The 22,473-nt window shown below is 49.0% G+C and overlaps 2 protein-coding genes across 2 annotated transcripts in view; one reads left to right on the top strand and one right to left on the bottom strand.

Moving 5' to 3' along the window:
- The window catches only part of LOC126412904 (trichohyalin-like), a 573,063-nt gene that overhangs the window by 357,001 nt on the left and 193,589 nt on the right, over positions 1-22,473 (top strand). Inside the window, exon 3 of the mRNA XM_050082793.1 lies at positions 4,234-5,379. Coding sequence (XP_049938750.1) covers positions 4,234-5,379 — 1,146 coding nt within the window. The remainder of the gene's footprint in view (positions 1-4,233; positions 5,380-22,473) is intronic.
- Positions 1-22,473, bottom strand: part of LOC126412113 (zinc transporter 1) — a 652,968-nt gene that overhangs the window by 608,708 nt on the left and 21,787 nt on the right. The gene's annotated exons all lie outside the window — the stretch shown is intronic.

Genomic DNA, 22,473 nt, shown 5'->3' with positions numbered 1-22,473 from the left:
ATGCTCCGATCGCAAGAGGTAAACCCCGATGTTGTATGGAGTTGAGGCGGCGTAAGATGGACGGCCGTGCAGATGAGTATACGAAGCTCCCATAATCCAGCTTGGAGCGGACGATCGACCGATATAGGCGAAGTAGGACGGTTCGATCCGCTCCCCACGACATACCACTGAGAACACGGAGGACATTTAGAGAACGGGTACAACGGGCAGCCAAATAAGACACATGTGAAGACCAGCTAAGTTTCCTGTCAAATGTAAGACCTAAAAATGTTGTTGTCTCCACGAATGGGAGAGCAACGGGACCGAGTCGTAAGCGCTCCAGGAAACATGTACGCTGCACGCTGCAATAGATGGTAAAATCGTCCACGAAAAGGGAGCCTGATACATCAGCTGCGAGGCAATCCATTATTGGATTGATCGCTATGGCGAAGAGAGCGACGCTCAAAACTGAGCCCTGTGGCACCCCATTCTCCTGGCGAAAGGTGTCTGACAGGACAGAACCCACACGTACCCTGAACTGTCGATCCATTAAAAAGGAACGAATAAAAAGAGGGAGGCGACCGCGAAGGCCCCATGTATGCATTGTGCGGAGAATGCCCGCCCTCCAACAGGTGTCGTAACTTAAGCCTTCTCCAAATCAAAGAACACAGCCGCGGTCGGGCGCTCCCGCAAGAAGTTATTCATAATGAAGGTCAACAAGGTAACCAGATGGTCAACAGCAGAGCGGCGCCTACGAAATCCACATTGTACATTGGTAAGTAGGCGTCGAGATTCGAGCAGCCAAACCAAACGAGAGTTAACCATTCGCTCCATCACCTTACAGACACAGCTGGTAAGCGAGATGGGTCGATAACTGGAAGGCATGTCCTGCCCCAGCTTAGGAATCGGTACAACAATAGACTCGCGCCAGCATGCGGGAACATGTCCCTCAATCCAAAGGCGATTATAAGTACGAAGAAGGAAACCTTTACCCGCAGGAGAAAGGTTCTTCAGCATCTGCATATGAATAGAATCAGGCCCTGGAGCGGAGGACCGTGACCGGGCAAGTGCATTTTCGAGTTCCCGCATGGCGAAAGGGGCATTATAACTTTCACGATTCGAGGAGCGGAAGTTAGGTGGCCTAGCCCCCTCTGCCTGTTTTCGGGGGAGGAAGGCAGGGTGGTAATGAGCGGAGCTCGAAACCTCTGCGAAGAAGCGGCCGAAGGCATTGGAGACATCCTCAGGGGCCACAAGGACGTCATTCGCGACCGTCAAGCCAGAAACTGGTGAGTGGACCTTAGTGCCAGATAGCCGGCGCAGGCTACCCCAGACAACAGAAGAAGGAGTAAAACTGTTGAAGGAGCTTGTGAAAGCAGCCCAGCTGGCTTTCTTGCTTTCTTTAATAATACGACGACACTGTGCACGTAATCGTTTATAACTGATACAATTCGCCACTGTAGGGTGGCGTTTAAAGCTGCGTAAAGCACGTCAACGAGCACGTAAAGCGTCTCTACATGCCGCGGTCCACCAGGGGACCGGTGCGCGACGTGGAGAAGAAGTAGGGTGAGGGATGGAATATTCAGCAGCAGTGAGAATGACTTCCGTGAGGTGTGCGACCTGACTTTCGTAGCTTGTGAAGGTTTGAACCTGAAAGGTCGCCCTGGAAGAGAAGAGCCCCCAGTCTACTTTGGAGATGTTCCAGCTAGTTGAGCACGGGGAGGGGGTATGATGCAGGAGGTGGATAACACATGGGAAGTGGTCGCTCGAATATGTATCAGAAAGTGCATACCACTCAAACCGGCGTGCAAGTTGGGTAGTACATAGAGAGAGGTCTAAATGGGAATATGTGTGAGATGTGTCCGAAAGAAAAGTAGAGGCGCCAGTATTGAGGCAGACAAGGTTGAGCTGGTTGAAAAGGTCTGCTAACAAGGAGCCCCTCGGGCAGCATGCTGGAGAGCCCCAAAGGGGATGGTGGGCATTGAAGTCTCCAGTTAACAAAAATGGTGTAGGTAGCTGAGCAATAATTTGCATCATGTCTGTCCTGGTAACGGCAGACGACGATGGAGTGTAAACGGCACAAATGGACAATGTAAAAGTGGGGAGAGTAATGCGGATGGCAACTGCCTGCAGGCCGGTGTGCAACGTGATGGGATCGTAGTAAATATCATCCCGGACCAGCAACATAACCCCTCCATGAGCTGGGATACCTACCACAGGGGGTAGGTCAAAACGCACAGAGGTGTAGTGTGCCAAGGCAATTGGATCGCATGGGCGTAGCTTCGTTTCCTGGAGGGCTACGACGAGCGGACGGTGCAAGCGGAGCAGCAACTTCAAGTCCTCTCGGTTGGAGCGAATGCTGCGAATATTCCAGTGAATAAGTGCCATCGTGAGAAGAAAAGGAAGATGAAAGAAGGGGTCAACTCGAAGGCTGCTGAGGGCCTGGCTTCGAGCGAGCACTGCCGCCGCCATCAGGAGGCGGACAGTCATCGTCCATTGGTTCTATAGGTTCATCGGCCATCTTGTTAAGATGGCCGGGAGGGGGAGCTTCCTCTGCAGGTGAACGGCCAGATGTTCGGCTACCAGCGGTGCGGCCAGGCGAAACGGATGACGGCCTGGGGCGGCAACCGCTGGGTGGCGCAGGAGAAGAAATGCGCCATGGCGGAGAAGGAGAACTGTGCTTCCTATGAGCCTTCTTGGAAGTTCGTTTAGTGGAAGTACTGGTCGACGGCTGGGAGTTGGAGGTACGTAGGAAGTCTGCACGGGACGGTTCCTTCTTGAAGGCCCGTGCATCTGACTTCTGGGTCTTCGTCTTGGCAGAAGCTGATGAAGGTGCTTGTGTCTGAGGGGTGACGGGAGGAAGAGGAGACGTCGACCGCGCGATCTTAGCAGTGGCCGAACGGACGACCGTGGTGCTGAAGGTCAGATCGCATGTCTGCGTCGCCACCTCCCTGGTAGTCCGAGGAGAGGCAAGGACAGTACTGTATTTTCCCGCTGGGAGCAGCGTGGGCTTCCTACTAGCAAATAGCTTGCGACCAGTCGAGGTGGACACTTTCTCTTTGACCCGAATTTCTTGGATACAGCGTTCTTCCTTGTAGATGGGACAGTCGCGGGAGGACGCTGCATGGTCACCCTGACAGTTCACACAACGAGGAGACGGAGGTGGACAGTCACCCTCATGGGCATCCCTGCCACAAGTGACACATTTAGCCGCATTGGAACAAGACTGGCGAGTGTGATTAAAACGCTGACACTGGTAGCAGCGCGTAGGTGTCGGGACATAGGGGCGAACAGAAATAACCTCGTAGCCCGCGACAGCTGAACACTATCAAAGGTCAAGAAAAGTGTCAGGGTCGGTACAAGGTCATTGTCGACCTTTTTCATGACCCTATGGACAGCCGTCACGCCCTGCTCAGCGAGGAAAGACTGAATCTCCTCGTCAGTCAATCCGTCGAGTGATCGAGTATATACCACACCACGAGACGAATTCAAAGTGCGGTGAGCTCCACGCGGACAGGGAACGTGTACAGGAGTGTGGCCCAAAGCAGTTTTTGTGCCTGAAAGGCGCTCTCAGTTTCTAGTAACAAGGTACCATTACGCAACCTGGTACACGACTTGACAGATCCGGCTATGGCATCTACGCTCTTCTGGATAACGAAAGGGTTGACAGAGGAAAAATCCTTGCCGTCCTCAGATCGAGAAACTACGAGGAACTGTGGGGCAGGCGGTAGTACTTTTGTCACTGGTGGCTGGTCAAGTTTCCGTTTGTGGGCAGAAGTCGAGAGAGAAGAAGAAGATAATTCCATTGCGGATGAATCCCCCATGATTGCCAGCGTCTCCGATGGCGCGCTCCTTCCTTGTGGTGACCCTCTCAGAGGGCACTCCCGCCTTAGGTGAATGTTTACACGTCAGGTCACACCTCCCGAGAAACAGACGGAGGGACCAATCGCCATGGTCAGAAGGTATCAGCTCAGGCAATCACCCCTCCCTGGGCCTGGCCTTTACCAGGGGGTACGTGCGTGCCTTACTTGTCTACCCAGGGCGGGGAATTACGCGTTACCCCGTCACTGGCTACGTGTGCGAACGCGTGGGTCGGCCTTCAGGCGCGCACAGGGAGGAAGGAAGAAGAGGAAAAAGAAGAGAGAGAGGGAGAGAGAGGACAGACTGTCTCAAACGCCGAGGCGAAGGCAAGGAGAAGAAGGCAAGGAAAAGAAGGCAAGGAAAAGAAGGCAAGGAAAAGAAGGCAAGGAAAAGAAGGCAAGGAAAAGAAGGCAAGGAAAAGAAGGCAAGGAAAAGAAGGCAAGGAAAAGAAGGCAAGGAAAAGAAGGCAAGGAAAAGAAGGCAAGGAAAAGAAGGCAAGGAAAAGAAGGCAAGGAAAAGAAGGCAAGGAAAAGAAGGCAAGGAAAAGAAGGCAAGGAAAAGAAGGCAAGGAAAAGAAGGCAAGGAAAAGAAGGCAAGGAAAAGAAGGCAAGGAAAAGAAGGCAAGGAAAAGAAGGCAAGGAAAAGAAGGCAAGGAAAAGAAGGCAAGGAAAAGAAGGCAAGGAAAAGAAGGCAAGGAGAAGAAGGCAAGGAGAAGAAGGCAAGGAGAAGAAGGCAAGGAGAAGAAGGCAAGGAGAAGAAGGCAAGGAGAAGAAGGCAAGGAGAAGAAGGCAAGGAGAAGAAGGCAAGGAGAAGAAGGCAAGGAGAAGAAGGCAAGGAGAAGAAGGCAAGGAGAAGAAGGCAAGGAGAAGAAGGCAAGGAGAAGAAGGCAAGGAGAAGAAGGCAAGGAGAAGAAGGCAAGGAGAAGAAGGCAAGGAGAAGAAGGCAAGGAGAAGAAGGCAAGGAGAAGAAGGCAAGGAGAAGAAGGCAAGGAGAAGAAGGCAAGGAGAAGAAGGCAAGGAGAAGAAGGCAAGGAGAAGAAGGCAAGGAGAAGAAGGCAAGGAGAAGAAGGCAAGGAGAAGAAGGCAAGGAGAAGAAGGCAAGGAGAAGAAGGCAAGGAGAAGAAGGCAAGGAGAAGAAGGCAAGGAGAAGAAGGCAAGGAGAAGAAGGCAAGGAGAAGAAGGCAAGGAGAAGAAGGCAAGGAGAAGAAGGCAAGGAGAAGAAGGCAAGGAGAAGAAGGCAAGGAGAAGAAGGCAAGGAGAAGAAGGCAAGGAGAAGAAGGCAAGGAGAAGAAGGCAAGGAGAAGAAGGCAAGGAGAAGAAGGCAAGGAGAAGAAGGCAAGGAGAAGAAGGCAAGGAGAAGAAGGCAAGGAGAAGAAGGCAAGGAGAAGAAGGCAAGGAGAAGAAGGCAAGGAGAAGAAGGCAAGGAGAAGAAGGCAAGGAGAAGAAGGCAAGGAGAAGAAGGCAAGGAGAAGAAGGCAAGGAGAAGAAGGCAAGGAGAAGAAGGCAAGGAGAAGAAGGCAAGGAGAAGAAGGCAAGGGAAAGAGTAAGGAAGACAGTGAGATGGAGAAGAACAAAGAAAGGAACCAACCAAAGGAAGGAAGAAACGAGAAGAAGTGAAAAACCAAAATGACCGCAAATATAGGTCGTGGAACCGTCCGTCTCCGGACGCAGGCGCTAACTACCCCCTTGAGGGGGAGGGACTCCTTTTAGTCGCCTATTACGACAGGCAGGAATACCTCGGGCCTATTCTAATCCCCGGACCCGCAGGGGCGGAGCTCATTTCGACGTGCACAGCCGGTTCAGAATCACCGTTACTGCCAGAGGCAGCAGCCATGTGTACTAAATTTTGCAGACACTATACAGCAAATCTGCTACAAAAATAATCGAGTATTCTTCTTACTACAAACTCAAAGTAAGTAAAATTTCGCTGTTGGCTGTGCTTCCTGGTGTTGTAATTTCAGTGGTCAGCGGTGCAATTATGCAGAAGTCAACAGTTTAGTATAGCTTCGGAAAAGATTTAGGACAACATCGAAGAAGTGGAAAAACGGATGATGGAAAAAAAAACAGTTGCGGTGTGACTTTCCTTAAACGGCCGCAATCACTGGCAAGGTTTTGGGAAGACCTTTCGAACCGCACGACGCCTGCAGCCGGTCTATGCAGCCGCGCTCCATATGACGGCCCGGGGCTCGACCTGGAGGCTCCCGCTAACTGTGCCCGCTGTCCAGTAAGGAGTGGTGCACTGGAGTGGGAAACGGGAAGGGGGGCGGCGAGAGAGGTGAGGTGAGTCAGCTGGACCTGTAGCGGTCGCGGCGCGTGTCGCATACGGCACTCAGCAGTTCGCGGGACAGTCGTTAAGCCCCGTTTACAGCGAGGCGAATGCAAGCTAACACAAGAGAACGAGAATTCACAGAACAATTTGCTTGTGCACACCGGCGCGCCTGAACCTCTGAGCAATCTTTTTACACCAGAAACGGAAATAAATAACGAAGCTTTCGTAGGGCTGACACATTCCGACGTACGTCATCTCGTCTTCTCTTCCGCTCCCTCCGGTGTAAAAAGATTGCTCAAAGGTTAAGGCGCGCCGTTCGCATCGTCCAGGACTGGTTTTGTGAGCACCACGATGACCTGCCGCATCTCCCCCGATCATCACAGTCGCCAGATCTCAATATTATTGAGCCTTTGTGGCGCACTTCAGAGAGAGTGATGCGTGATCATCGTTACCTTCACTTGCGACTGTTTTCAAGGAAATGATGCAAGATTTCCCTGAAAACCACGCAGGGTCTTATCCACTACGAGACGACTGGAATCTGTTACGAGTGCGAACCGGTTTCCTACACCGTGTGAAACATGGTAATGCGTTCTGTTTTTGGTCTACCATACTTTTATCCAACTAGCAATAACACTTCATGTACGAAACGTCAAACTGGGATAAAGTTGTCATGTTGGGGAATACAGTGATCAGCATTTCAGCATGACCGCACAACGTAGGAAGCAGTAACTCAATGTACATACTGCGTACACTGAAAGATTACACAGAGTTACTCCTCCAGAAATCACAGCTAAAAGTCGCTCGTTTGTCACAAGATGGCGGTGTGCCTCGTGTAAGAAGGAGCAATGTCTGCTGGCGCATGTCGCTGTCACGCAGTGGCGGGATCGCGGTCTAGAGAGACTTCAGTTCTGTGATGGGAATCTGGAATCGATGGCTTCTGGAGAGCCAACACAACGCCGTGCAGGATCTCAACGGCCCCACGCGACTAGCGCTGGAGAAGAGAATGACTCCCATACCAGAATTCCAGTCGTGTGTACAGGGTGTTGGTGGCATCAAAGTTAACGTCCAGTCGTTAGCGAATGAGACAGGAACTGAAATTGAGGGTAGCAAAGCAAAAGCGCCAGTGCTTAATTCTGTTTCCAAACGTTCCTTTACAAAGAAAAACCTAGGAGAATTGCCCCAGTTTAATCCTTGCACCATTGAAGAGATGAGTGAAACAAGTGTTAGTGTCAGTGGTGTTTAGAAACAGCTGAAATTGTTAAAACTGTACAGAGCTCGAGGGTCGGAAGGATCGTCTATCACATTCTAACTGTATCTGTCTTAGATCCCTGGCACAAAAATCCGCGCCCCGTAGTTGAAAGAAAGCACGGATCACGCCCGTTTTCTCAGAAGGATGGTAGAAGTGATCCACAAAACTACCCTCCAATGTTCTTGACAATAGTCTGATCTCGAACACAATGAGGTATCTCGAAGAGAATGACTTCCTCCATGCCAACTAGCATGGATTCCGAAAAAATCGCTGATGCGAAACTCAACTCGCACTTTTCTCGCACGACATACTGAAAGCTTTGGATCAAGGCAGTCAAGTAGATGCAGTATTTCTAGATTTCCGAAAAGCGTTTTAGTCAGTACAGCAACTACGCTTATTGTCAAAAGTACGACCATAATGGGATACCAAGGGAAATCTGTGACTGGATTGAGGATTTCTTGGTAAGGAGGATGCAGTACGTTACCTTGCATAGAGTATTATCGTCTGATGTATAAGTAACTTCGGTTGTGCCCCAGGACCCTTGCTGTTCATGTTCAATATTAATGACCCTAGACTATATTAATAGTACCCGCAGATTATTTTGCAGATGTGTTGTTATCTGTAATGAAGAACTGCATGAAAGAAGTTGCATAAATATTCTGTCAGATCTTGATAAGGTTTCAAAGTGGTACGAAGATTGTCAACTTGCATAATATGTTCAGAAATGTAAAATTTTGTGCGGCAAAAAACGATCAACATATTATCCTACGACTATAATATAAGTAAGTGACAGCTGGAATCTGGCAACTCCTTAAAAAATAGTTGGGTGAAACACTTTGTAGGGATATGAAATAGAATGATCATATAGGATCAGTCGTGGATGAAGCACGTGTCAGACTTCGGTTTATTGGTAGAATACTGGGGAAATGGAGCCAGTCTACAAAGGAGATTGCTTACAGATCATTCGTGCGACCCATTCTGGAATATTGTTCAAGTATGTGTGACCCATACCAAATAGGACTAACAGGGGATATTGAACGTGTACAGGGAAGGGCAGCACGAATGTTCACAGGTTTGTAAGAGCGTGGGAGAGTGTCACAGAGATGCTAAAGAAACTGAACTGACAGACTCTAGAACGTAGACGTAAACTATCCTGAACAAGTCTGCTAGCAAAGTTTCAAGAACCGGCTCTAGGAACATACGACTACTCCATATGTATCGCTGACGTAGCGATCGTGAGAACAAAATCAGAATAATTATAGCACGCACAGATGCAATCAATCACTCATATTTCCCACATTGCGTAAGTGAGTGGAACAGGAAGTATAAATGTAGATGTAGATCGTTCACTCGACCCTGCAGCATCGTGCAGCCACGGTGAGCTATTAAGTTCGCTCGTTTGAGCCAGGCCAGGTATGCACTCACTCACAGACTGCGACGAAGTCTCGAGCACCACAGTCAGTCAGCACCGATCACCATTCTCGCTGCGTCCTTTGTCTCAGATGCAGAGGCAGTGTTCGCGAGAGGGCAACACTGTACATAGAAGTGGCTCCACGTCGTCTTTTCGGACGAGTCCTATTGCTCTTTAAGAATATTATTAATAATTTGTCGCAATAAAGAATAATGCTTTGAAACTTCCTGGCAGATTGAAACTGTATGCCGGACCTTGACTCGAACTCGGGTCCTTTGCAAAGGAAGAATACTTGGACTTGAAGTTAAATGGACTTTCTTTGCACTTCGAATACTGAAATTTTAAGGTTTGTTTCGAATGCTGGTTCAATTTTGAGTGGCTGTTATGTAGTCGTGCGTAGTGCACTTCTCGCTTGCTTGTGCGGGAAATGGTTCGCTTGGATAAAATTTCGAACTAGTTGATGGTAATAATAGAACTAAATTCGTCACCGAACTGCAGGCTCTCCATATTGCCACAGCATTAACTGTCAGTGTTAACAGTTCCACAAAATTTAATTTTGAAAGGCAAAAAAGGTAATGATCCAATTTAAGAATAATTACGCGGACAATCTGATAGAAGCTTGTCTCAGCAGTGTCAGAATAAAATATTTACTGGTATCTTCAACTGCGTTCCAAAGATCGCGATACAAAATTTGAATAATCAAGAACACGAACTACGTGGCCAAATTTACACACACATTTAGTTTCTAGCATGAGTCGTCACACAGCACCCAATATTTAATTCATTCAGCAGATAATGGATAACTAAGAAAAGAATGGCAGCAGAGAGAACAACAAGCGTTGGGCACAAAAGATCGTTAACGCGCAGACAGGAGAAACTCTGGTGAACAAAACTTCTGTAATTTAGTAGATGATATACGGTGAACAAAGCTTCCGCGATTCAGTACATGATACATAAGGGGCGATCCAAAAGTTGCCGTTCGAAGGCTCTGCAGGCCATAGTCGGTATGCCAACCGGAAAAAATCGCTACGAACATTGAGGCGATCATCCCACCGATGGAGCGTGTTAAAGATACCCCTTCGGTGAAACGCTGTCCTGGTGCGTGAAGAAGTCCACAGCTACCTACTGCACACCCTCGTGTGACAGGAATTGTCGCCCTTCAGGGCCTCTTTTAAGGGACCGCAGGGGTGATGTTCGCACGGGGAGGCACGAGGACTGCAGGGTGGGTTCTCGGGTGCCTGCCAGGTGACGCTGGCCTCCCGGTCGACTGGAGTCTCGTGTCGAAGTGCAGCCATCACGGAACCTGGCGCTCCACTCCACAACGGTGGTATTCGAGACACTTTTTGCTGTATTCACATTTTTCAATTTCCGATGAATGTCTTATAGTGTTTGTCCTTCGTCATTCAAGGAAAGGATAACAAGCACATCGGTCCTGAAAATGGTTCTGAGCACTATCTACATCTACATTTATACTCCGCAAGCCACCCAACGGTGTGTGGCGGAGGGCACTTTACGTGCCACTGTCATTACCTTCCTTTCCTGTTCCAGTCGCGTATGGTTCGCGGGAAGAACGACTGTCTGAAAGCCTCCGTGCGCGCTCTAATCTCTCTAATTTTACATTCGTGATCTCCTCGGGACGTATAAGTAGGAGGAAGCAATATATTCGATACCTCATCCAGAAACGCACCCTCTCGAAACCTGGCGAGCAAGTTACACCGCGATGCAGAGCGCCTCTCTAGCAGAGTCTGCCACTTGAGTTTATTAAACATCTCCGTAACGCTATCACGGTTACCAAATAACCCTGTGACGAAACGCGCCGCTCTTCTTTGGATCTTCTCTATCTCCTCCGTCAGACCGATCTGGTACGGATCCCACACTGATGAGCAATACTCAAGTATAGATCGAACGAGTGTTTTGTAAGCCACCTCCTTTGTTGATGGACTACATTTTCTAAGCACTCTCCCAATGAATCTCAACCTGGTACCCGCCTTACCAACAATTAATTTTATATGATCATTCCACTTCAAATCGTTCCGCACGCATACTCCCAGATATTTTACAGAAGTAACTGCTACCAGTGTTTGTTCCGCTATCATATAATCATACAATAAAGGATCCTTCTTTTTATGTATTCGCAATACATTACATTTGTCTATGTTAAGGGTCAGTTGCCACTCCCTGCACCAAGTGCCTATCCGCTGCAGATCTTCCTGCATTTCGCTACAATTTTCTAATGCTGCAACTTCTCTGTATACTACAGCATCATCCGCGAAAAGCCGCATGGAACTTCCGACACTATCTACTAGGTCATTTATATATATTGTGAAAAGCAATGGTCCCATAACACTCCCCTGTGGCACGCCAGAGGTTACTTTAACGCCTTAGACGTCTCTCCATTGATAACAACATGCTGTGTTCTGTTTGCTAGAAACTCTTCAATCCAGCCACACAGCTGGTCTGACATTCCGTAGGCTCTTACTTTATCAGGCGACAGTGCGGAACTGTGTCGAACGCCTTCCGGAAGTCAAGAAAAATAGCATCTACCTGGGAGCCTGTATCTAATATTTTCTGGGTCTCATGAACAAATAAAGCGAGTTGGGTCTCACACGATCGCTGTTTCCGGAATCCATGTTGATTCCTACATAGTAGATTCTGAGTTTCCAAAAACGACATGATACTCGAGCAAAAAACATGTTCTAAAATTCTTCAACAGATCGACGTCAGAGATATAGGTCTATAGTTTTGCGCATCTGCTCGACGACCCTTCTTGAAGACTGGGACTATCTGTGCTCTTTTCCAATCATTTGGAACCCTCCGTTCCTCTAGAGACTTGCGGTACACGGCTGTTAGAAGGGGGGCAAGTTCTTTCACGTACTCTGTGTAGAATCGAATTGGTATCCCGTCAGGTCCAGTGGACTTTCTTCTATTGAGTGATTCCAGTTGCTTTTCTATTCCTTGGACACTTATTTCGATGTCAGCCATTTTTTCGTTTGTGCGAGGATTTAGAGAAGGAACTGCAGTGCGGTCTTCCTCTGTGAAACAGCTTTGGAAAATGGTGTTTAGTATTTCAGCTTTACGCGTGTCATCCTCTGTTTCAATGCCATCATCATCCCGTAGTGTCTGGATATGCTGTTTCGAGCCACTTACTGATTTAACGTAGGACCAGAACTTCCTAGGATTTTCTGTCAAGTCGGTACATAGAATTTTACTTTCGAATTCACTGAACGCTTCACGCATAGCCCTCCTTACGCTAGCTTTGACATCGTTTAGCTTCTGTTTGTCTGAGAGGTTTTGGCTGCGTTTAAACTTGGAGTGGAGATCTGTTTGCTTTCGCAGTAGTTTCCTAACTTTGTTGTTGTACCACGGTGGGTTTTTCCCGTCCCTCACAGTTTTGCTCGGCACGTACCTGTCTAAAACGCATTTTACGATTGCCTTGAACTTTTTCCATAAACACTCAACATTGTCAGTGTCGGAACAGAAATTTTCGTTTTGATCTGTTAGGTAGTCTGAAATCTGCCTTCTATTACTCTTGCTAAACAGATAAACCTTCCTCCCTTTTTTTATATTCCTATTAACTTCCATATTCAGGGATGCTGCAACGGCCTTATGATCACTGATTCCCTGTTATGTACATACAGAGTCGAAAAGTTCGGGTCTGTTTATTATCAGTAGGTCCAAGATGTTATCTCCACGAGTCGGTTCTCTGTTTAATTGCTCGAGGTAATTTTCGGATAGTGCACTCAGTATAATGTCACTCGATGCTCTGTCCCTACCACCCGTCCTAAACATCTGAGTGTCCCAGTCTATATCTGGTAAATTGAAATCTCCACCTAAGACTATAACATGCTGAGAAAATTTATGTGAAATGTATTCCAAATTTTCTCTCAGTTGTTCTGCCACTAATGCTGCTGAGTCAGGAGGTCGGTAAAAGGAGCCAATTATTAACCTAGTTCGGTTGTTGAGTGTAACCTCCACCCATAATAATTCACAGGAACTATCCTCTTCTACTTCACTACAGGATAAACTACTACTAACAGCGACGAACACTCCACCACCGGTTGCATGCAATCTATCCTTTCTAAACACCGTCTGTACCTTTGTAAAAATTTCGGCAGAATTTATCTCTGGCTTAAGCCAGCTTTCTGTACCTATAACGATTTCAGCTTCGGTGCTTTCTATCAGCGCTTGAAGTTCTGGTACTTTACCAACGCAGCTTCGACAGTTGACAATTACAATACCGATTGATGCTTGGTCCCCGCATGTCCTGACTTTTCCCCGCACCCGTTGAGGCTGTTGCCCTTTCTGCGCTGGCCCAAGGCCATCTAACCTAAAAAACCGCCCAGCCCACGCCACACAACCCCTGCTACCCGTGTAGCCGCTTGTTGCGTGTAGTGGACTCCTGACCTATCCAGCGGAACCCGAAACCCCACCACCCTATGGCGCAAGTCGAGGAATCTGCAGCCCATACGGTCGCAGAACCGTCTCAGCCTCTGATTCAGACCCTCCACTCGGCTCTGTACCAAAGGTCCGCAGTCAGTCCTGTCGACGATGCTGCAGATGGTGAGCTCTGCTTTCATCCCGCTAGCGAGACTGGCAGTCTTCACCAAATCAGATAGCCGCCGGAAGCCAGAGAGGATTTCCTCCGATCCATAGCGACACACATCATTGGTGTCGACATGAGCGACCACCTGCAGATGGGTGCACCCTGTACCCTTCATGGCATCCGGAAGGACCCTTTCCACATCTGGAATGACTCCCCCCGCTATGCACACGGAGTGCACATTGGTTTTCTTCCCCTCTCTTGCTGCCATTTCCCTAAGGGGCCCCATTACGCGCCTGACGTTGGAGCTCCCAACTACCAGTAAGCCCACCCTCTGCAACTGCCCGGATCTTGCAGACTGAGGGGCAACCTCTGGAACAGGACAAGCAGCCGTGTCAGGCCGAAGATCAGTATCAGCCTGAGACATAGCCTGAAACCGGTTCGTCAGACAAACTGGAGAGGCTTTCCGTTCAGCCCTCCGGAATGTCTTTCGCCCCCTGCCACACCTTGAAACGACCTCCCACTCTACCACAGGTGAGGGATCAGCCTCAATGCGGGCAGTATCCCGGGCAACCACAGTCGTAGTCCGATCAGGGGATGCGTGGGACGAGCTGGCCGTCCCCGACAAACCCCCATCCGGACCACCACAGTGATGCCCATTGGCAAAAGCCTCAAGTTGTGTGACCGAAGCCAACACTACCTGAAGCTGGGAGCGAAGGGATGCCAACTCAGCCTGCATCCGAACACAGCAGTTGCAGTCCCTATCCATGCTAAAAACTGTTTTGCAAAGAACGTCTGAACTAATCTACAGAGAGCGCAAACAAATCGACAAAATTTAAACGGATATTAAAATACAAGATTGCCTAGTAAATGCAGTAATGCTGCTACTTGCGCACTGCTGACACTGCTCGGCGGCGGAAGGAGACTACGCGAATTTACACTATTCAGGTACTAAAACGCGATGCTACACTCTCAAATACTATAATACGCCCGAAATTTATGAATTAAACAATGCAAGTACCAAAAACACGCAAATAAATTAAAAATTAAACTATGTAACAAATGAGTGAGCTAGGAGTATACGACTTGCTGCTGCAGCTGCTTATCCAACGGCGGCAGAGAGCACACTGACTGTGACCAACCGACACTGGCCGTTCTAAACAAAAACAGAAGACAAACGACTACGCGAATTTACACTATTCAGGTACTAAAACGCGTTGCTACAACTCTCGAATGCTATAATTCGCCCGAAATTTATGAATTAAACAATGCAAGTACCAAAAACACGCAAAGAAATTAAGAATTAAACTATGTAACAAATGAGTGAGCTAGAAGTATACGACTTGCTGCTGCAGCTGCTTATCCAACGGCGGCAGGGAGCACACTTAGCTGCTAAGGTCATCAGTCCCCTAGAACTACTTAAACCTAACTAACCTAAGGACATCACCCACATCCATCCCCGAGGCAGGATTCGAACCTGCGACCGTAGCTGTCGCGCGGTTCCAGACTGCAGCGCCTAGAACCTCTCGGCAACTCCGGCCGGCGCACATCGGTCCTGTTTGGACGCGTTTGGTAATAACGTCGCCATAGTCCCCGTCCCCGCATTTACCCCGGGCTCGTCGGAAAGACGCGAATCCCACACTAATCCCCTGCCAACGCGTCTGTGCTTATATAGCCGCGTTGGATTCCTGCTACATTGCGTATACACTGCAGCAAAGCCGTCAAACTGAAACCTTTTGATCGCCCCTTTTACTCTACTGCACACAGTGCACTGCGGGTGGAAGCAGGGAGAACAAATAACTTTTCCAGGTTGCTTTTTTTTGTTATGGTTTTAGGGCGCAAAACTGCTACGGTCAGTAGCGCCCGGTCTGTGACTTAGGAAAAGCTAAAAAAAACGAAACTGGAAACCAGCAGTAATGGGAGCAAAACTCAAAAAGTGGGGAAACCAAAAACAGAAGGAAAGCTTAAAAAACCACTATAGAAGGGGGATTGTTTGGCCCCAAAAAGAGCTTCAAATGACTGACGTCATCTCACTGGCACTAATGAACTCGAGAACACGATCGGTAGATCGCGTGTCATCTGCTAAAATAGAAGATATATCAGGCGACAGCTGTAGACGGGCGCGTAACGGAGTAAAATATGGGCACTCAAGTACAAGGTGTCTCACCGTCCACAGTTGAGAGCAGTGGGGACAGAGTGAGGGAGCATCGCCGCTTAAAAGATGTCGATGGCTAAAAAGACAGTGCCCTATCCGGAGTCTAGTTAAAATTACCTCCTCCCGACGACGAGTTCGGGAGGAAGAGGTCCAAGCACAGGGAAGAGCTTTCACGTCCCGCAATTTATTATTGGGAAGTGTCAAACAATGTGCGTGCCATAAAAGAGCAACACGGCGACATAAAACTTCCCGTAGATCGGCGAAGGGAATCGTGCGAATAGCTGGCCGAAGAACAGAGACTGCGGCCTTGGCCGCTCTTTCGGCCGCCTCATTTCCACAGATACCAACATGTCCTGGGATCCAGAGGAACGCCACCGAGACGCCCCCCAAGTGAGCAAATGGAGGCAGTCCTGAATCCGGTGGACCAGAGGGTGGACTGGGTAGAGAGCTTGGAGACTGAGGAGAGGGCTGAGGGAGTCTGAGCAGATAACACACTGTATCCGCTGATGGCGACGGATGTGTTGGACAGCCTGGAGAACAGCGTAAAGCTCCGCAGTATAAACCGAACACTGGTCGGGAAGCCGAAATCCATGTGGGGTGTCGCCAACAATATAGGCACTCCCAACACCATCAATGTAAATAAATGTGGCATCCTTCATTTGTGCGCAGAGAGCAGCAAATGCCCGACGATAAACCAGAGAAAGCTACCGTGCCGGCTTTCCAGGTTGCGTTTGCCACCCTCATACGACCGCAGCACCTGCTGTGATGGTATGGGGTGCCATTGCGTACACAACACGTGACACCTCTGGTTAGTACAGCTGGTAATTTGGGTAGCAGGCGTCACGTTTCGGACAAGTTACGGACGGAGCTGTGTCCTATCTCCGAGGTCTCCTTGACATTATCTTTCGCCGAGATAACTCAAGGTCGCGTGCTGCCGGTGCTATCTCGACCTACCTCGATGTAGACTGATCTCTTGTTCATTCAGAGATTGAGGTCGCGGCCTGCCGAAAGACAGGCGCGCCAGCACCTAGGAGTTGTATTTTCTGGTACTCACCCTATCTGTCACACAAGCGCGCGTGCTTGTCGCTCAGCCGCGCTGGGGCGATTGTTGCTGCCAGAAGTAGCACCTCTGTGTACTGCATTTCGGACTCTACGTACCTGTAAATTTAATGAGCTTAACTCCCCATTACGTGGTGAACTCACGTTGTGACCGCCAGGCGAAAGCCGGAATAACCACCTTTTGCAGCAAGGACGTGCAGGGAGAGTGTCAGTGGGGCTCTGGAAGGTACCGGCAGGGATGTGGAGCCCTGCCGACTCGAGTCCCGTGGCCAGCTGCGCCAGGATTCAGGACCGACGATCCGTGGCGCGAACAGCCCGATCGATGTGGTCCCACAGAGTCTCCATTGATATTAAATTCGAGGAAAAAAATGGCTCTGAGCACTATGGGACTTAACATCTATCGTCATCAGTCCCCTAGAACTTAGAACTACTTAAACCTAACTAACCTAAGGACAACACACAACACCCAGCCATCACGAGGCAGAGAAAATCCCTGACCCCGCCGGGAATCGAACCCGGGAACCCGGGCGTGGGAAGCGAGAACGCTACCGTACGACCACGAGATGCGGGCTAAATTCGAGGAGTTTGGTGTCCAGGGGAGTACGGTAAACTCACCCTGGTGCTCTTAGAACTATGCACGTACATTGGGAGCCGTGTGACGTATTGTATTGTCGTGCTGGTAGATGCCGGCCGGTGTGGCCGAGCTGTTCCAGGCGCTACAGTCTGGAACCGCGCGATCGCTACGGTCGCAGGTTCGAATCCTGCCTCGGGCATGGATGTGTGTGGTGTTCTTAGGCTAGTTAGGTTTAAGTAGTTGTAAGTTCTAGGGGACTGATGACCTCAGCAGTTAAGTCCCATAGTGCTCAGAGCCATTTCAACCATTTTTTGCTGGTAGATGGCATCGTCCTGAGGAAAAAAAAAACTGGATATAGGGATGTACGTGCTGCACAAGGATAGATGCGAACTTGCGTTGATCCACTGTGCTTTATAGAATGACGATATCACCCAGAGAATGCCACGAAAATATCCTGCAGACCGTAACGATCCCTCCTCTGGGTTGGACCCTCCCGACTATTGTTGCAGGGCTGTACACGCCGACAGCCATCCGTCCCGTGGAGCGTAAAACGTGATTCAAAAAAATGGTTCAAATGGCTCTGAGCACTATGGGACTTAACTACTGTGGTCATCAGTCCCCTAGAACTTAGAACTACTTAAACCTAACTAACCTAAGGACATCACACACATCCATGCCCGAGGCAGGATTCGAACCTGCGACCGTAGCAGTCGCGCGGTTCCAGACTGCGCGCCTAGAACCGCTAGACCACCGCGGCCGGCAAAACGTGATTCATCCGGAAAGTCCACCGCTGGCACTCAGTTGACCACCCGTTGCGGTAATGGCCTACAGTTTCCAGCCTTTGTCGACGAAGAACAGGAGTCAGCATAGGTGCAGGTTCTAGGCGCTACAGTCTGGAACCGCGCGACCGCTATGGTTGCAGGTTCGAATCCTGCCTCGGGCATGGATGTGTGTGATGTCCTTAGGTTAGTTAGGTTTAATTACTTCTAAGTTCTAGGGGACTGATCACCTCATAAGTTAAGTCCCATAGTGGTCAGTGCCATTTGAACCATTTGAACAGGTGCAGGAAACAGATGCCTTCTGCAGAGGCCCATATGCAGTAACTTTCGCTGAACAGTCATTGAGGAGGCCCTCGGTTCATCTGTGGGGCCAGATGTTGAGCAGTTGCAGGTCTATTCGCCCGTTCACATCCATGCAGCCGTCTTTCACCACTGTCATCTATATGATATTGCAGTGCCGGTGTTGTTTAGCTGCACAGGCGTCTCCGAGGGAACAGCCACTGTGGCTACTACAGCCATTACGAAGTACAAGAAACCTATTCGCATTTGCAAATATGGACAACCGCCGGCTGTATAATGGTATGACGACACTAGGCAAATGATTTTCAATTAAAATGCCTCCCTTGTACAGGAATATACATAATGAATGTGCGTGTGCAGGTTGTAGACACACGGTTGACGACATATGGAAATTTGGGTCAAACTGTGATTCGTGTCCAGATGGCCTGATGGTAAGGCGGCTGATCGCGATAAGCGGGAAATCCAGGTTCGAGTCCCGGCCGGGCAAATATTTTCATTGTCCTCATTCCATCATACAGACGATGATTGTCCAAGTTCGCCAATGTCAATTCCTTTCAAGTATAAAAGGAGGTGGGGAGTATTGTGTTGCCGGTGGAGAAGCTGTAACATCAGAAGAGTTCAGTTATCGAACGTCGACTGGTCATTGGATGTCATCTTAACTGGCAGTCCATCAGCGACGTTTGAACCCTTCGGCAGTTTCCCGAGATGGCTGCTACTGGTGTGAGTGTGAAGTGGAAACGCGGAGGAGCAGCAGCAGCAGCCAAACCACGGTCAGGAGGACCTTCTGTACTGAAGGACAGGGACAGTCGAGCGTCGCGGTGAGTGGTTGTAAATCAGCGGAAGGAACCAGCAAAGTGTTACCAGCAGTCCATCTAGCACGAGCACTGTGCGCCGGGAATTAAAGAGAATCTCCCACAGTGGTTGAGTAGTTCCACTCGGCAACACATTTCTGTAGTCAATGTTGAGTACTACTTGAGGTTGTGTAAAGAGGGACGCCGCTGGACAATCGATGGTTGGAAACGAGCGATTAGGAGTCATAAACCACGCTGTGCCCTGTGGCAGTCGGATGGAAGGCTTTGGTTTTGGCGAACGCTGGAGAACGTTAGCTGCCATCGTATGTAGTGGCATTAATGAAATAGGAGGTGGTGTTACTGTATGGGCGTGTTTTGGGTGTTTGGACTGTTGACAGTTACATTTGTGAAATGGACTGGCCTCACCAGAGTCCCGACACCAGCTCAGCTGATCACCTATGGGATGAGTTAGAACGACTTTGGTCCAGACTCACAGTGTCCAACATCACTGCGTTGTGTGGTTTGACTTTCGATGAAGAATGGGCTGCCATTCCCCCACAGACACAGGCACTTCACTGAAAGTGCCTCCAGCAGAGTTCAAGGCGTCATAAAGGAGGAGGGTGGGCTCACCGGACACTGGTGTGTCCCACCACCTCTCATCAGACAGTGTACAATCGTAGGTACAGGAGGACGAACATTCCAGCTGCATACAAAATACGTCCCATCACATAAATTTTATTCGATGCGTAGTTGCCATTATTACAGTGCACGATTACAAGCTTTTCTTCGAGACAAAAGCACTCGTTCTATAATAAGCTTTTTCTTTAAGGCAGAGATTCTCATTTTCAATATAAGGCAAAATAAGCGAATTATGCAAAGCTTACATAAACCAATAAGAGAAAAAATCGGTATTCGCCAAAATAGTAAATATATACTTAATATTTACTGATAGATGTCGCTGAAACGTGATATGATTGTTGTACAATGCACATGGTACGTAATTTTTACCACTATATCGGTATTTCGTCCACACTTCATAGATAGTGCATGCATTTTAATTCTCTTTAAACTTGCAGTGAATTACTACTATGATGGCTATTGACCTTGATCCAAACTACAAGTTTACTATCACCACACACAATTTATTTCCACAAAAGAGAAATTCCGATCTTTGGCGCGTTTGGGCTGTGAAATAATTCATTGGCGACAAATGAAAATTTGTACCAAGGCCAGGATTCGAGCTCGGGTCTTCCACTTACCAAGCACATCGGTTAACCGTCTACACCACCTTGGCACAGTGCACGGATTACCTAAGCACGTCTCCCAACTCTGTTCCAATTCCAGTTTACCGCACACTACCAATGTTGCGTCCCATAGCCGTTCTTCCTCATCTCTGCTCGTCGCAACACGTGAAGTCCCTCACACGGTCGGCCGACCAGTGCCCTCTACTAAATGATCACGCTGGCCTTCACAACATACAAGTCAGAACGAACAGGCACCATTCATGCAGGCATGCAACTGATTTTATTTCCACTAGGCATTTTAGAGATTTAAACCTCCATGATGAGGTGGATTTTTGTGAGCTAATATGACACACATCCCCCCCCTCTCTCCCTCCCTACACCCCGTACACCTACCCCCCCCCCCCTCTCTCTCTCTCTCTCTCTCTCTCTCTCTCTCTCTCTCTCTCTCTCTCTCTCTCTCTCTCTCTCTCTCCATATATACACTCACGCTCATAAATTAAGGATAATACTGATGCATGGTGAAACAATGCTCTTGTGGGCGATTTGCGGGTTTAAATAACCTCGGGGTTTGACCATGCGATGCATTTGACCTGCGGTCGTCGCACGGTGGCGCTGGCAACAGTCCACATACGCAGAGGTGTGTTTGTGCATGTCAGAGTACGGCGCAGCGAGTAAGTGTGCAAACTTTTTCAGACGTGCTAATGGTGACTGTGTGTTGAAAATGGCTCAAAGAACACATATTGATGGCGTTATGAGGGGCAGAATACTAGGGCGACTGGAGGCTGGTCAAACACAGCAGGTCGTAGCACGGGCCCTCCGTGCGCCACAAAGTGTGATCTCGAGATTATGGCAACGATTCCAGCAGACAGGAAACGTGTCCAGGCGCTACAGTACGGGGCGTCTACAATGTACAACACCACAAGAAGACCGACATCTCACCATCAGTGACCGCAGACGGTCACAGAGCACTGCAGGTAGCCTTGCTCGGGACTTTACAGCAGCCACTGGAACAGTTGTCTCCAGACACACAGTCTACAGACGACTGAACAGACATGTTTTATTCGCCCGGAGACCTACAAGGTGCATTCCACTGACCCCTGGTCACAGGAGAGCCCGTAAAGCCTGGTGTCAAGAACACAGTACATGGTCATTGAAACAGTGGTCCCAGGCTATGTTCACGGACGAGTCCAGGTATAGTCTGAACTGTGATTCTAGCCGGGTTTTCCTCTGGCCTGAACCAGGAACCAGGTACCAACCCGTTAATGTCCTTGAAAGGGACCTGTATGGAGGTCGTGCTTTGATGGCGTGGGGTCGGATTATGATTGGTGCACGTACACCCCTGCATGTCTTTGACAGAGGAACAGTAACAGATCAGGTGTATCGGGATGTCATTGTGCACCAGTATGGCCACCTTTTCAGGGGCTGAGTGGGTCCCACCTTCCTCCTGACGGATAACACACGGCCCCAACGAGCTGCCATCGTGGAGGAGTACCTTGAAACAGAAGATATCAGGAGAATGGAGTAGCCTGCCTGTTCTCCAGACCTAAACCCCATAGAGCACGTCTGGGGTGCTCTCGGTCGACGTATCGCTGCAGTCCTCAAACCCCTACGACACTTCAGGAGCTCCAACAGGCACTGGTACAAGAATGGGAGGCTATACCCCAGCAGCTGCTCGATCACCTGAACCAGAGTATGCCAACCCGTTGTTGCGGTCTGTGTACATATGCATGGTGATCATATCCCATATTGTTCTCGGGGCACATACTCAGGAAACAGTGGCGTTTTTTAGCAGATGTGTTTCGGGACGGTTTTCTCAGCTTATCACCAATACCGTGGACTTACAGATCTGTGTCGTGTGTGTTCCCTATGTGCCTATGCTTTTAGCGCCAGTTTTAGGTTAGGTTAGGTTAGTGGTGTTTAACGTCCCGTCGACAACGAGGTCATTAGAGACGGAGCGCAAGCTCGGGTTAGGGAAGGATGGGGAAGGAAATCGGCCGTGCCCTTTCAACGGAACCATCCCGGCATTTGCCTGAAACGATTTAGGGAAATCACGGAAAACCTAAATCAGGATGGCCGGAGACGGGATTGAACCGTCGTCCTCCCAGTTTTGTGTAGTGCCACGTTGTGTGGCACCACATTCTGCAATTATCCTTAATTTATAAGCATGAGTGTATTGTATATATAGGGTGTAGTCGTATGTTCCTACAGTCATCATCTGAAACCAGTTCTTGAAACTTTGCTAGCAGACTTGTTCAGGATAGTTTAC

Source organism: Schistocerca serialis, chromosome 7 (genome assembly GCF_023864345.2).
Source record: "Schistocerca serialis cubense isolate TAMUIC-IGC-003099 chromosome 7, iqSchSeri2.2, whole genome shotgun sequence".
NCBI lineage: Eukaryota > Metazoa > Arthropoda > Insecta > Orthoptera > Acrididae > Schistocerca > Schistocerca serialis.
This window is presented reverse-complemented; position numbering and strand designations above follow the sequence as displayed.